Source organism: Podarcis melisellensis (assembly GCF_964234715.1).
Source record: "Podarcis melisellensis genome assembly, chromosome: 12".
NCBI classification, from domain to species: Eukaryota; Metazoa; Chordata; class Lepidosauria; order Squamata; family Lacertidae; genus Podarcis; species Podarcis melisellensis.
The window spans coordinates 5,299,559-5,316,151 of NC_138544.1; the positions used below are offsets into that span (position 1 = coordinate 5,299,559).

General features: G+C 42.1%; 1 protein-coding gene across 1 annotated transcript in view; it reads left to right on the forward strand.

Annotated features, from left to right (window-relative positions):
- The window catches only part of VPS41 (VPS41 subunit of HOPS complex), a 127,007-nt gene extending 114,732 nt beyond the window's left edge, over positions 1-12,275 (forward strand). The window contains exons 28-29 of the mRNA XM_081931029.1: positions 6,240-6,319; positions 10,217-12,275. Coding sequence (XP_081787155.1) covers positions 6,240-6,319; positions 10,217-10,297 — 161 coding nt within the window. The 3' untranslated portion in view covers positions 10,298-12,275. The remainder of the gene's footprint in view (positions 1-6,239; positions 6,320-10,216) is intronic.
- Positions 12,276-16,593: the final 4,318 nt, after the last annotated feature.

Consider the following 16,593-nt stretch of genomic DNA (forward strand, 5'->3'; position numbering starts at 1 on the left):
CAGAAGCCCCCCCAGAAACGAGGAAGGGACCTCGTAAGAGGCTCCGGAACGTGAAAGGGGGAGCGGCGCTGTGAGTTCATCGCTCTTTTCGCGGAAGTGAAGCCGCGCTGCTGTTGCTGATGAGCGTCGACCTTTCTTCTTGAAAATCATCGGAATTGGCTGCAATTTACCCGTGAGTAAGGGGTACTAAAGATTGACTCAAATTTATTTAATTTGGCTGAAAACGGGAGGCGAGTAACAGGAAGTCCGTCTCCCGGTCCTGCTAATCAGAGCAAAGCAAAGAACCCGATGTGGGCTGAAGCGTTCAAAAGAGACTTTGAAATTAGTATGAAGGGGCATTAACAGACTGTGTTCTTTTAGAAATCAAAAAGATTGAAGGATTAAATCTTTTGGTTTACTGCGCTAAGGAATCTTCCTCCTATTGTGAAGTGACGTGGAATTGAAGGGATAACCGAGCTATCGGACTGCCAGTGTTGCAAAGGAGTACTGTCAGGCTGCTGAAACTTTTTCTTAAGTACAAATTGTTGCATTGATGGATACACTATCGCTTTAATACTGATATTGGAACCTTTCTGCTACCTTGTGGCACTATTTTGAAACAGAACTATCTGAAAGCCTCCTTTTCGAACTTGGGGACTATAAAAGTTGAAATAGGAACTTTGATGGTGGAAAAGAAACTTTCTTTCTTTTGAAAACCCCCCCTAGTGGATTTGCGGAGGCATAGAGGTCTGGGAACTGTACCTTATTGGGATTTTTTGTGGTTTAATTGTTTACATTCTGGACTTGCCTTTCTCATGGATTGAAAGACTATTTGACCTTGAACAGAGGCAGCTGGGGAATGAGTGGCCCAGGGAAAACAAGAGCATCTAAAGCTAAGGAAGCCTTGGCTGAGGAAGCTAAAGAAAAGAAAAAAGATAAGAGAGCTGGGCAGCTTGTTCAAACAACGTTGACTCATCAACGCAGATCCTCGGTACCAACTGTGCTGACGGCGCAGGAGGAAGAAGTTGAAACGCTTGCAACAGAAGATATGGCAACTGGAGGAACTGATCCAGTCTTGAAACAAATTTTGGAACAACTGGCACTTTTGAATAAGAAGGTGGACGATCAGTCATCTAAAATTGACAGAGCTACATCTACTATCAGTAAGTTAACAGATCAGGTTTCCCAGCATACTCAGGCTATTGAGAAATTGCAAGGAGCTACGGCGGAGAACTACAAACTAGCTGCGGAAGCCAATCAAAAAGCTGAGCAAGCGTGCAAAAAGGTGGAGGAGATCAAAGGGGAAGTAAGACCTCTGAAAAGACAGGTAGGAGAACAGCAAGCCTACCTGTCAATGGTGGAACTGAAAAGTAAGGAATGTAATCTTAGGCTGAGGGCCGTCCCAGAGCTGGAGCAGGGCAACCTAGAGGAATTTTTGACACAGTTGTTTTCTAAATTTTGGGGGGTTGAGGAAGATAAAGACTTCAAAATTGTGACGGCCTTCAGATTGGGAAGATCGGTTAAGAAAGACAAGTCCAGAGACTGTTTGGTTTGTTTGAGAACAAGAGAGGAAAGAGACAAGATACTAGGCCAACATTTTAAAAAATCTCTGGAAGTTGAAGGCAAAAGGGCAGAAATTTATAGAGACATTCCTAAATATCTGTTGGACCTTAGAGCTTCATATACAGACTTGGCTAAATTGTTAAGGTACAACGCAATCCCTTACAGGTGGGAATTTCCTCAAGGTTTATCATTCACCTATAAAGGAAAGAAGGTAAGAATTAAAACACCAGAGGACCACCAGAAGTTCCTACACGACAACGAGGAGGACCTCCAAAAGAGAGCTGTAGATTCTTGGCCTCCACCACCGGGATCACCACCAAGACCCGTACCATCTGGAGGCGGACCGGCACCACAGCCTTCGGGAACGGAGGACAAATTAGATACCCAACTGTGATACTTAAGAAGTAGACCAGGATGTCTCTACAGCTTCTTAGTTGGAACATAAATGGCGGGAATTCTCCAGAAAAACGGAGAAAAGTATTTCATATTTTGAAAAAAGAACAATTGGACATTATTTGCCTGCAAGAAACACATGTGACAAGACTCCACAGAAAAGTGTTAATTAACAAAAGGCTAGGCCAAGAATTTATCTCATCGGACAAAGTTAAGAAAAGAGGAGTGGTGATATATGCAAAGGAGAACTTGTCACCAAAATTCGTATTTAAAGATGAACAGGGTAGAATTTTGGCAATTGAAATTCAGACACAAGGAGAAAAGTTTTTAATTCTAGGAATATACGCCCCAAATGATGGAAAATCGGAATTTTTCAAGAAGCTGCATGAGACTATGCTGGACTATTTGGATTACAACAACATTATCATGTTGGGAGATATGAACGGAGTCGCCTCAGTGAATATGGATAAGTCGCAAAGTGCTAATATAACGAAAGACGGCAGACTACCCAAAACCTTTTTCGAAATGACTGACAATTTGGATTTGATTGACATATGGAGGATCAAGAACCCTCTAGGGAAGGAAGGAACTTTCTTTTCTGAGGCCCACATGACATGGACGCGAATCGACCAAATATGGATAACTAGAGGGCTGGCACCTAAGACCAGAAAAGTGGAAATCTGCCCAAAAACCTGCTCCGACCACAACGCTTTGAGAATGGAATTGAGATTAAATACAACCGGATCTTTCAGATGGAGAATGAATGACGCTTTGTTAAGAGATCAGGAGATTGTTAAGAAGGCCCAAAAAGTTTTAAAGGACTATTTTGAAATAAACTTAAAGACAAATGTGGAAAAAAGAACAATCTGGGACGCAAGTAAAGCAGTTATGAGAGGGTTTCTAATACAGCAGAACACGATTAAAAAAAGGCTCTGGAATGAAAAGAAGGAGAAGATTTTGGAGAAAATAAGAGAAGGAGAGAAAAAACTGAGATCCAGGCCTAAATCAAAGGAAGTATTGAGAGAAGTGAAGTTTTTCCAGGCACAATATTCGAAACTGATAAATCAAGAGGTGGAATGGAAAATTAAACAAATGAAACAAAGATCCTTTGAATCTGCTAATAAGTGCGGGAAGTTGTTGGCTTGGCAGTTGAAAAAGAGACAAAAGCTTAATACAGTTACAAATCTAGAGATTGAAGGGAGAATGGTTCAGAAACCCGAGGAAATTAGAAAGTGTTTCCAGAGATATTTCAAAGAACTTTATTCACAAAGGCCACAAAAAGGCTCGGAGGTGGACCAATTTGTCACAACTAATGGATTACAAAAAATACCCCAGGAAAGGAGAGCAACCCTGAACTGTAATATTACAATCCAAGAAATTGAATGCGCCATTCAGAACCTCCAACTGGGCAAGTCTCCGGGACCTGATGGACTTACTTCCAAATATTATAAGGCATTGAAGGATTCATTGATACAACCATTGTTGGAAGTTTGTAACCAGATTATGGAGGGGAGGAAGGCACCGGAAACGTGGAAAGAAGCTTTCATCACGTTGATACCAAAATCAGAAACTGAAAAAACTCAACTCAAAAACTACCGTCCTATCTCACTCCTAAATGTGGATTACAAAATCTTTGCAGACATTCTGGCAAGCAGGTTTAAGAAAGTATTAAATGAAGTGATTCATAAGGACCAAGCAGGCTTTCTCCCTGGCAGACATTTATTTGACAACACAAGAAACATCATTGACATTTTGGAATTTTTACAGATTAACTCAAATACAAGAGCGGTGTTGATCTTTATTGATGCGGAGAAAGCCTTTGACAACATTTCTTGGATGTTTATGAAGAAAAATTTGGAAAGGATGGGAGTAGGGCGGGGGTTTGAAAATGGAATAGAAGCAATTTATTCAGAACAAAAAGCTAAATTGATAGTAAACAACGTGGTGACAGAGGAGTTCAAAATTGAAAAAGGGACACGACAGGGGTGCCCTCTATCTCCTCTGTTGTTTATTTCAGTCCTGGAGGTGCTATTGAACATGATTAGAAATGACCGGGTGACACAGGGAATTGTGGTCGGAGAGAAACAATATAAACTGAAAGCTTTTGCAGATGACTTGGTATTAACATTACAGGAACCAGCCTCTAGTACTAAAAGAGCGTTAGAATTAATTTCTGACTTTGGTCGGGTGGCGGGATTAAAGCTGAATAAACAAAAAACTAAAGTTTTAGCAAAAAACTTGACAACTACTGAAATAGAGGAGTTCAGAAAAGAAACAGAACTAAATGTGGTTAAAAAAGTAAAGTACTTAGGGGTGCACCTGACCTCCAAAAATTTGAATTTGTTTAAGGACAATTATGAGAAATGTTGGTCAGAGATCAAAAGAGACTTGGAAACATGGTCAAGACTGAAACTTTCCTTGTTGGGCAGAATAGCTGCTATAAAGATGAATGTTTTGCCGAAAATGCTATTTTTGTTTCAGGCCCTCCAGATCGTGGATAAGGTGGAATGTTTTGGAAAATGGCAGAGGGATATATCTAAATTTGTCTGGCAGGGCAAAAAGCCCCGAATAAAGTTTAAAATACTAACAGATGCGAAAGAAAGAGGGGGGTTTGCCCTGCCGGACTTGAAGTTATATTATGAATCTGCAGCCCTCTGCTGGTTGAAGGATTGGATTTTGTTGGAGAACACCGATGTCCTCGACCTGGAGGGATTTGATAATGCTTTTGGGTGGCATGCATATTTGTGGTACGACAAGGTTAAAGTTCATAAATCGTTCAAAAACCATATTGTCAGAAGGGCAATTTTTATGGTCTGGTCAAAATATAAAGACTTATTGGAGAGTAAAACTCCGAGGTGGCTCTCACCGATGGAGGCCAAAGCACGTAAAAGACTCAATATGGAGGCCCACTGGCCTAAATATTGGGAAATAATTGAAAAAATTGGAGATAAATGGAGGTTGCAGAGTATGGAAAAGTTAAAAAACAAGGTGCGAGATTGGTTGCATTATGCTCAAATCCAGGAAGTTTTTAAAGCGGACAAAAAAGTGGGTTTTCAGGAGGAAAAATCGAAACTAGAGACAGAGTTGCTTGAGCCAAAATCTAAGTTAATTTCGAGAATGTACAACTTGCTGCTTAAATGGAATACACAGGATGAGATTGTTAAATCCTCCATGATAAAGTGGGCGCAGGACTTGGGGCACAACATTATGTTTGAAGACTGGGAAAGGTTATGGAACACCGGAATGAAATTCACGGCATGTAGTGCCTTGAAGGAAAATATTATGAAAATGACATACCGGTGGTACATGACCCCAGTCAAGCTTGCAAAGATATATCACCTGTCTGATAATAAATGTTGGAAATGTAAAGAGGAGGAAGGGACATTTCTACACCTCTGGTGGACCTGCCCGAAGGTGAAGGCCTTCTGGGAGATGATACATAATGAACTAAAAAAGGTGCTTAGACTCACCTTACCCAAGAAACCGGAGGCCTTCCTCCTGGGCATGGTAGACCAGAGGGTGGCTAAGAAAGATAGAACTTTCTTTATGTACGCTACTACAGCAGCAAGGATCTTGATGGCAAAGCACTGGAAGACACAAAATCTACCCACACTGGAAGAATGGCAGACGCAGCTGATGGATTATATGGAACTGGCTGAAATGACTGGCAGAATTCGAGACTCGGGAGAAGAAGAAACGGAGGAAGTTTGGGAAAAATTTAAGGACTATTTGAAAAAGCATTATAAGTTGTATGAATGTTAAAAAATGCTTCTCTCTAGGAAATTATAGCTTCAGTATCGGTAAATCTTTGAATTGGTAAATAAGGCACAACAAGACAGAAGTGGTGTAATGAAATAATTTTATTGTGTTGAAACTAAAAATTAATGGATTCGGATTGAAATGTTTAGAGACCAGATATCACGATAAAATGGAAGATATATTATTATGTTTAAAATAAGTCAACAAATTGCTGAGGTTTTGGTTTTACAGAGAATGCAGTGTCCGGAAGATGGGGGGAGTCCACTAGATTTATGGAAACATGTATTTGGAATTTGAATTTTGTATATTATAAACCTAATAAAAATTATATAAAAAAAAACAAAACAAAATTAATTGTCCTGCCTTTTGAAAAGTGTGTGTGTGTGTGTCCACACACACACACACACAAACTTCAAAATGTCCTTGGATATTGCTGCTTAATAAGCTGCTGTATATTGAGGTAGCATCTATCTTGGTGCTTTTTATAGCCTTCAGCTCATGTATTTTGCTAATACATCATGTATTTTTCTCTCTTCTCTTGCCAGATGCATCTAAATCTTTCAGTGTAACAGTGTTTCACTGCAGGCATATGTTCCACAAAGAGTGTTTTCCTGAACTTAGCACAGTAAGTAACCAGCTTAATCTCTGTGGATTCTAGAAATTGCTATAGTCAAAGACAAAAGGACAAATAAGTTATTTTTGCCGTCCGCTGAGCAGGGCCAGCATTTATCACGGATTATAAAATAATTATAGTAATTGTTCTTAGCTGGATCTCAGTAGGTGTTTAATACCAAAATATTGAGCCCATCCAAATAACCTCTTCCGCCCCTTCGCCTTACAGCACCACAGGTTTTAAAAACTGCTTCCATTAGCAAGAAACTGTGGTCTCCACTCAGCCAGATATTAAATGTAACTTTGATATCAAAGGGGAAATATTCAACTTGATTCTGACAAAAAGGAAGCATTACTTTCTTTTTATTGCAAAGATAAAGAATAATGTACGTATTTCGATATGATATTGGTGAGAGTCCCAAATATAGCTTGCTGACTGCAAAGTTAAGGAGACACCTCAATCCAGGGGTCAGCAATTTTTTTCAGCAGGGGGCCGGTCCACTGTCCCTCAGACCTTGTGGGGGGCCGGACCATATTTTGAAAAAAAAGAAAAAGAAGAAGAAGAACGAATTCCTATGCCTCACAAATAACCAACCCAGAGATGCATTTTAAATAAAAGCACGCATTCTACTCATGTAAAAACACGCTGGTTCCCGGACCGTCCGCAGGCTGAATTTAGAAGGCGATTGGGCTGGATCCGGCCCCTGGGCCTTAGTTTGCCTACCCATGCCTTAACCTGTAGAACGAACTCTTATGCTACATATCAAGGTCAAAATACTTGGCAAGTGATTGAAGACATGGTATTTGGATTGCAGTCCTAGACACAACGACAAGCAAACTGCAATTAGTTTAAGGAGATGAAGTGAATATAAACTCTGCATTCACCATCTTGCTGAGAAGCCTGTAACATCCATTGGACAGAGAGAGAGAGAGAGAGTTTACTGTTTCTTGAAAGAATTCTATCTCGTGACACATCTTGTTTTACCAATTTTGTTGTAAAATTAAATCTTTTTCCTGTTTAACTTCCATAAGTCTCCAAAGTGCTAGAGTTTTCTTTTCTTTTTTGGTGCACTGTTCCTGGAGGTGCTGCAATGCCAGGTTGATGCATGGAATGGCCGGATTATCTCTTATTTCAGTTTACTAAACTGAGATTACCGTATTTTTCACCCCATAGGGCGCACCGGCCCATAGGGCGCACCTAGTTTTTTTGGGGGGAAATAAAGGAAAAAAAATATTTTTCCCCCCAGGCGCGGGGCTGGGGCGGGGGAAGCCTGAGCTTCCCCAACCCCAGCCCCCAGAACAGGCTTCTGGGTGCAGGTAGCTCTCCACAAGCCATGGGAGAGCTGCGCGACTTCACACAGCTTTCCCACGGCTTGCAGAGAGCCGCGTGAAGCCTGGGGGTGCTGAGCTCAGCGCGCCCCAGGCTTCTGGGTGCAGGCAGCTCTCCCACGGCTTGCGGATAGCTTCCTGAAGCCTGCATTCACCCCATAGGATGCACACACATTTCCCCTTCATTTTTGGAGGGGAAAAAGTTCGTCCCATAGGGCGAAAAATACGGTATATTGAGTGAACACAGCCAATGCTCATTTTTTGTTTAAGTATGTATGTTGCCTTTCCAGGCTATGCATGTCAGGAGTTCAGCCTACACTCAAGTAGGACCCTGGTAGAGACACATGCCTGACTGGCATGTTCCCTCCCTCCTGGTCGATCGGGAGCTTCAAAAGCTCTCTTCTGCCTGAACATCACAGCGCCTGATGCCAACCGACACCAGCACACTTAGGGATTTACAGAGTTTGCGCATCATGCGTGACAGACCTCAGCAACTCAGCATTTTGGCTAATCTACTTTATTTACATATAAACACACACGGAGCACTGCAACATGGCTCCCTCTCTCTCTAGCATCAGACAGCAAAGAGAAAAAGGACAAAAGACAATAGTCCCACTTCATGGAACACAGGAACACAAACATCCTGTGTCTGTCACTTCCCACTCTGTGGAGTCAAAACATATACTGTCATGTGAAAGACAAAAATCCCATGACTGCAATCATAGATCAGGAATTCTAACAATGCAGCTCTCTCAAGACAGCTCACATCATATAGCAAAAGAATAAAATGCACTTTTAACAATAGCAATTTAATCCAAAAGTCAGCGATAAAATAGTGAAATATTAAAACAAGAAAATGGAGCAAAACAGAATGTGTGAAACTTAACTACATTTTCTATAAGGCAGCAGCATTATCATCATATACCTGTTTTAAAATTATATTTACTTAACTGCCATAATCTTCTTTTTATGTTGCATGTAAGCATTATATAAATCCCTAAAAACTAATACCTTCCATAGGCCTATTGCACAGATAGGTTAGCATCCAAATAACCATGTACCGTATATACTCGAGTATAAGCTGACCCAAATATAAGCGGAGGCACCTAATTTTAGCACAAAAAAAACTGGGAAAACTTATTGACTTGAGTATAAGCTGGTTCACCACACCACAAACCTGGTGGCAGCGGCAGCAGTGGAGGAAGAACAAGCAGCCCAAAAGGGCTCCTTTCTCGCTGCTCATCGCTCCGCCGCTGCCCGCCTCTGCAGCACACAAGAGCAGGTATAGGAGCCACGGTTGGGAGAGGCACAGCTCCTGTGTCTGCCCTTGCGAGAGGTGGGCGGCGGCAGGACCAGCGGTGAGAAAGGGCTCCTTTTGGGCCACTCATCCCTCCACCACCGCCGCCCGCCTCACTTGAGTATAACCTGAGGGGGGTTTTTTCAGCATAAAAAATGTGCAGAAAAAGTCGACTTATACTCGAGTATATACGGTATTATGTCTGTATGCCTAAGGGATCATTGGACTTAACAGTTCTCAAACTGAAGCCACCACAGAAGCCACCTCCCAATAATACATTTGAGGGAGCAAGGCCCCTGAAAGTTAATGGGCATTGCCATTCAAATGGGGTGTGGGTGTTGTGATCAATTATGCAGGGCGGAGCTTACCTGGGACACCCCCCCCCCCAATATTTTATTCAAGTTGGTACCACTGGAAGCTACTATGCCACACAGCAAACCACTTCCAAAACTAGGGTGTTATATGGCATGGGAGGCTGATGTTCAATGAATATTAAAATAATATAGTGTTGCTTTTTACCGCTACCAACTTGGATGGCTTTGAAAGAGGATCAAACAAATCTATAATAATAATAATAATAATAATAATAATAATAATAATAATAATAATAATAATTTATTTATACCCCGCCCATCTGGCTGGGCCTCCCCAGCCACTCTGGGCGGCTTCCATAAAAACCAAAAATACAATAAAATATCACACGTTAAAAACTTCCCTGAACAGGGCTGCCTTAAGATGTCTTCTGAATGTCAGGTAGTTGTTTATCGCTTTGACATCTGCTGGAAGGGCGTTCCACAGGGCGGGCGCCACTACCGAGAAGGCCCTCTGCCTGGTTCCCTGTAGCTTTGCTTCTCGCAATGAGGGAACTGCCAGAAGGCCCTCGGCGCTGGACCTCAGTGTCCGGGCAGAACGATGGGGGTGGAGACGCTCCTTCATGTATACTGGACCGAGGCCATTTAGGGCTTTAAAGGTCAGCACCAACACTTTGAATTGTGCCCAGAAACATACTGGGAGCCAATGTAGGTCTTTCAAGACCGGTGTTATATGGTCTCGGCGGCCGCTCTCAGTCACCAGTCTGGGAGAATTCTATGGGGAATAAGGCTGTCCTTGGGGGGGAAATGCTCAAAATTGCACTACTTGCACATAAGCTCTTGGGCATAGCTCTTTGGATCTTAGCCATAGCCTATTTGTTTTCCGGCATGTGCATGTATTTTGGCACAAATGTGCCTAGAAATAATATGCAGTCGATTTACAAAACCAATACTGTTTTGTTTTTATTTTCAGGATTCGTCAGTACACTTCTGTAACATCTGCAGTGCTAAACACAGAGGTCCAGGCAGTGCCATCTTGGAGATGAAAAAATAATATTCTTTGGCATGTTGAGAGCTTATATTCTTCTATGTGTGACTACTTTAATGTGGCTCAGTGGAGCAGTGCTTCATTGTCAATATGCTACACACTGTGTGCATATGAGTATGTAACTTTGGCTGTGGATGTAGTAAGAGGGACTCTTTAAATCATCCAGCTCACTGATATTTCCTATGTGGATTTAAAGTGCTGGCAGCTAGGAAGTAATCAATGTGTTCCCTAATATACCATTGTGCAGTTCAGATGCGGTCACCTGTATGCTTGCTTAATCTCTACTAATTAATGAAAAGTAAACCTAAGTGGGAAAGTCATTGAGTTGATACGGTTTGTTTACAAAGTTAAAGCCTGTTAACAGGCTTGAAGTCGTAGCTGAAATTGCAGTTAGATCTTTGTACACGAGCGCATGAACTCTTTGGGGTTCCATGTTCAGGAACATGTACACGCATTGCCTGTCCAAGATCAACTTGTGTTCTGTACCTTATCCTTTTATTCAGGGGACCTCAAAACAGTTGTAATTTCTAAGATGTGAAGATGATAAAACTAAAAAACCCCTAAAAAACCTGCCAATTGAGACCAGGGTTCTACCTACTTTGAGCATCCTATTTACAACACAAGCCAACCAAATGCCCCCAGGAAGCTGACAAACACGGCGTGAAGGCACAGCCCTCCCCTGTAGTGTGTTTCCAACACCTGTTATTCATAGGTAGACTGCCTCTGGTCTTGGAGGTTCCATGTCAATCTGTCCATCTATTTGCCACGACAGCTCATACCTTTCCTGAGTTTTTCTAGGCTGCCAGTCGCTAAGCAGTCACCAAGCGCTTCCATCTCTGCACCAGAGGTACTACCCCATCCCCTAAACACCCAGTACACCCCATTGGATGCAGTTGTTGTTTAGTCGTATAGTCGTGTCCGACTCTTCGTGACCCCCTGGACCAGAGCACGCCAGGCACTCCTGTCTTCCACTGCCTCCCGCAGTTTAGTCAAACTCATGCTGGTAGCTTCCAGAACACTGTCCCACCATCTCGTCCTCTGTCGTCCCCTTCTCCTTGTGCCCTCCATCTTTCCCAACATCAGGGTTTTTGCCAGGGAGTCTTCTCTTCTCAAAGAGAAGTGGCCAAAGTATTGGAGCCTCAGCTTCAGGATCTGTCCTTCCAGTGAGCACTCAGGGCTGATTTCCTTAAGAATGGAGAGGTTTGATCTTCTTGCCGTCCATGGGACTCTCAAGAGTCTCCTCCAGCACCAGAATTCAAAAGCATCCATTCTTCGGCAATCAGCCTTCTTTATGGTCCAGCTCTCGCTTCCATACATCACTACTGGGAAAACCATAGTTGGTGGGTGGAAAATATACGATGTGTATAATGTCTATAGCAGGAGATCTTTGTAAACACATTGGGAAGGCACATACAGCTCCAAGGATCCCTTTCATTCCACCCCACATTTAGTGTGTTCTGTGCACGCGCCAGTTCTTGGCCCTTTGCATGAACCAGATAGTTGCCACAAGCAGAAGGCAAACAGCATCTGCTTCAAAGTGAGATGGTTGTGCAGTGGCTCACTTCTTTGTCATGATGCCACAACGAAGCAAAAAGCCAACGCCCTTTTCTCCAGAGGCTCTAGATTTGCAATAGCTACATGAATGTGCTACGAAATGTTCTCTGCTCGTCCCCCACCCCCTGGCTGCTAAACAGGTTTCGTAGACCATAGCATCCTGTTAGTAAAATAAAATAAATGAAATGGGGAGAATGAAACTGTCTTTAAGTACATGTAACCACATTATTTTCCTGTGCCTCTTGCTGTTTAAACCTAAGTCTTTCTGACCCATATATTAGGACCATCATCTGGATTACATAATCCCAGATGTTTGCATATTGTTTTGTGAGCTCATCTGTCCTCTCTGAACTATATTGTGCTATATGATGGAGTTGCAGCTTTTTTTAAAAAAAAAAAAGGAGGAAGATTAAATCCTAGTAAAAGCTTACTTTAGCCTCGTTTTGTGGATCTGTATGATTGCAGTAATATCTGTTTCCATAGCATCTACATGGATCCTATACAAAAATCAGTAGTGAGAAGAAAAAATTATGTCAATTCTTGGCATGACTAATGCTTCTGTCTGGCTTTTGTCCATTGTAATGGTTCTCTTTATAAGTGAGCATGATGTGCGAACGATCTCGTCTGCTGCAAATAGGACCTGGTTTTGGGCATATTACGTTGTTTCACGAAGGTTTCTGTAATTGCCTTTTTCAGTTAATAGACAGTAGCTTGCAGCTTTATATACCGTATTTTTCCATGTGTAAGACTGTGCTTTTTGCTTAAAAAAAAAAAAATTAGGCAAAAATTGGGTGTCCTCTTATACACGGATAGTGAATGCAGAGGTGGGGGACGTGGTATTAATGGCAATAGCAAGCAGGAGATTGGCTGTGGCAATTGGGCAGCTGATTGGCGGCAAGTGGGCGGGTGGGCTGTTGGTGGCGGGGAGCAGGCAGATAATTGGTGGCTGCGGCGAGGTGTGCGATCGGCAGTGACCTCCCCTACCCCACCCCACCCCAAAAAGCTAAACAACTTAATTTCTTAATTTTGGGTTTAAAAAAATAGGGGGTGTCTTATACACAGAAAAATACGGTATGTTAGGGCAGTGGTTTTCAAACAATGAATCCTGGGTTTCCTCTCAAGTCACAGGTTTCCCATGCCTGTTGTAAGAAAAGCTCTTTACCTTCCTTAGACTTTACCTTTTCTGCCCTTATTAAGTCCTAGGGACAGCTCAGTTGGTAGAGCATGAGACTCTTAATCTCAGGGCTGTGGGTTCGGGCCCCGTGTTGGGTGAAAGATTCCTGCATTTCAGAGGGACTAGATCACCCCCATGGTCCCTTCCATTCCAACTCTGTGATTCTAAGTCCTGTAGTCCTGTGCATATGTAGCTGGGTGTAAGTTAGTTGAACTTAGTGGGATTTATTTCTGAGTAGTCTTGCATAGCGTTTGGTTGTACAGTGCTAAATCCTCTTGCCACGTCCAATTTTGCAAACTTTCCCCCTAGAGGTAAATTCAATTCAAATTAAGTAAGAGACTGAAATAATTCTCCCCCACCCCATAAGGCCAGTGCACTTGGAATGAAAATTTAAAGGCATGTCAATTATGTAGACTTTAATCTATTTCCCATGGTTATTGGCAGGAGATAAACCCTAAGATGTAGCTGCATCTGCTGCTAAAGCCAAATCTGACTTCAGTTGACGGATTTAAAAATAAAACCCTGAACTAACATGTACTAAGAAGAAATGTTTTTAAAGATGTCCGCCCACCCGCTTCCCCCATCTCCCAAGGGAAATATTAACTGGTAAAAGTGGTTCCCAGGAGTTTGTGTGGTGATTCTTAGATGGGAAAATGAGAAGAAGAAGAAGAGTTTTGGATTTGATACCCCGCTTTATCACTACCCTAAGGAGTTTCAAAGCGGCGAACAATCTCCTTTCCCTTCCTCCCCCACAACAAACACTATCTGAGGTGAGTGAGGCTGAGAGACTTCAGAGAAGTGTGACTGGCCCAAGATCACCCAGCAGTTGCATGTGGAGGAACAGGGAATTGAACCCGGTTCACCAGATTATGAGTCCATTGCTCTTAACCACTACACCACACTGGCTCTCACAAAGATGATATATTTTCCCTACCAAGAGAGAAACTTGAACCAAAAAAACCATTGTTCCTTTTTTAAATTCAAAGAACTTGAAAGAGTAGGTTGAGACCATCTTTGAAAGTTTAACGATCATGTGAACAGCAGAGAACCATGTCGTGTGTTATGCTGGAGACACCTCAGTTTGCCAACAAATCAACCAGCCTTGATGCACATGCCTGTATGATATTGCGTGTGTGTGTGTGTGTCGCAGTCACCCTTTACATTTTTAGGCCAATCCAAAGTATAGTCTCAATATTATGTGAGGCTTGTGAAATCAGGAAGATTCTGCTTTGTACAAAACTGCTAATTTTAAGTGCTGGGGATTGTACGTAACTAGAATCCTTACGCAGTGAGACACCGAGACATTGAGGTTCTGCTTCAATCCAGAAGCTGCCTTGACAGATTGTAGAAGGTCTATTTTGTCTTTTATTTGCTTCTTGTTTTGTGTTGTTGAAGTCCTGCTCCCCAATGCACTGAGAAGGATTAATGCCATGAACTACACTTCTAGGCACGGGTCCTTCTTTGGATTGGGTTTCCATGAACGGAAATGTGTTCTGCATCAAAAGTCCAAGGCTATGAAGTAAGTATGGGCTCTGGGCTGTGTGGGCATCTATTAGATAGTTCTTTGGGGGGAGGAGCTCCTTCAGGCAGCACAGTGGAAGCTGCATGTTTCTCCACTCCAGTGTGAATGAGGGAGAGTGGGGCAGCTGAAAAAGATTGGTAACTTGGAAGTAGTTTTCAATTTAAAGCTAATTGGGATTATAATGGGGAATTCAATCACAAGTACATTTTCTACAGAATTTCATTTAAAGTAAACATTCGGAAATAACAATATGTGCTAGACTCTTTTTTTAATTAAACCTGCCATTCTGCTGCAAACCGTGAATTGCTGCCAAATGCTGGTATAAATCCTTCAGAAATTACAGCATCTCCATTGCTCATTGATCCTGGCCAAGCAGCCTAGAACTGGAATTCTGCTGTTGAATTCCTGTTGAAATTATCTGTGTGACCAGAAACATTCCGGTGCTCATATGGGCATGGTTGTCCATGTATTCTGGACCCTGCTATTATCAGATACAGTTAACTCTCATGTTTACTTTACATTATGCAGATGGACTCATAGTCTAGCCAATCTGGCAGACACTGCAGTTGGGGAGAAGGCATGCCAAATGGGAAGGACAAAAATGGGGGTGAGCTGCAATTGGATTGATGTACTTGAGTCAGAACAGTTAAATATTTTAATTAAAACATGCAGTATCTGGCTGGCTGATCTGCCCCCTTTTGGATATAGCATCATCTCTGCCTCCCCACCCAGTATTTTCAAAGCCAAATATTTACGGCTCCAAGGTTTAATTGGTAGATAAATGAACTAAAATTTCAGTTGAGTAATAAACTAGGCACCTCTTTTAATAGGCGAAGTTGTGAATCAAAGGACACATTAATCTCTGAGGCATTTATTTATTTGGAAGATTTATAAGCCACTAAACCTTATCAAAGACAACTGTGCTGTACAACAGATGAAAACAGTTCTGCAAAAAGAAATATAATATTGCAGTTCTAGTATATTACTGCAATAGAGAATGAGGAAAACTATTAGAATACCCTGTACCTTGCACACTTGTTACTTTCTCTCACACACAACTGATGGAGGAGAGGCTGATACAGGGAGAGGGGTTCCTGCAGGTCTTCGGTTCTCAAGCCATTTAGGCTTTAAAAGTGAGCATCAGCACCCAGAATTGGGCGTGTAAGCAAATAGGGATTCCATTGCAGGTATAATGCGATCCCTCTAGGTTGTTCTGTCCAAAATTCTGGCATCTGCATTCTGCACTAATTGAAGTTCCATGTAACCTTAAAAGGCAACCCCACATACAACATTAGAATCCTAGGTTACCAGAAAATGGGCAACACTTGCCAGGCTATTCCTATCCAGGAATGGATGTAGTTGGTGAACTAACTGAAGCTGGGGAAAGGCTGTCGTCGTCACCTGAGCCTTGAGCAACAATGCTGGATCCAGGATTACTTCCAAATTACACAGTTGTTCCTTCAAGGGGAGTGCAAACCACCCAGAACAGGCTTCACATCTCTTTCCCAGACACAGGAACCACAGTATCCCCATCTTGTCAGGATTCAGATAATTTATTTGCTCACTAGGTAGCCATAGGTGAGCCATTGTCTCCCAGAATTAGTCCCTGCCTGCTTAGATGAGGTTGTGTGTGTGTTTGTGGCTATCTACACCTCCCTGCTCATCTATATATGCTGAGCATTTTGATGATTTTTGGGGGGAAGACAGGGAGCCTTGTTTAACTTTACATAGTTTAAAATACTTTGCTTCTTCGCAAATGGCTAAGTAGAAAGCTAGCAAAGAAGCATTTAAAAGAAATCTTAAAGGAACAGATTTTTTTAGAATTTGTTATTGAGTCAGACAATATAGAGGCTAATTTTATTCTATTCCATCTTACATTTTTGCCATGTTGTCGCTGGAATTATGCCAATGATAAATTGTTTTGCTCCATTCAGCGTTATGTAGAACATCCCTGAGGACTAATAACGGGTTGCAGCATCAGATTCCATCCATGATGAATGTTCCAGAAGAGCTATAAAAATCTATAATCTAATATCCTCACATATTATGATA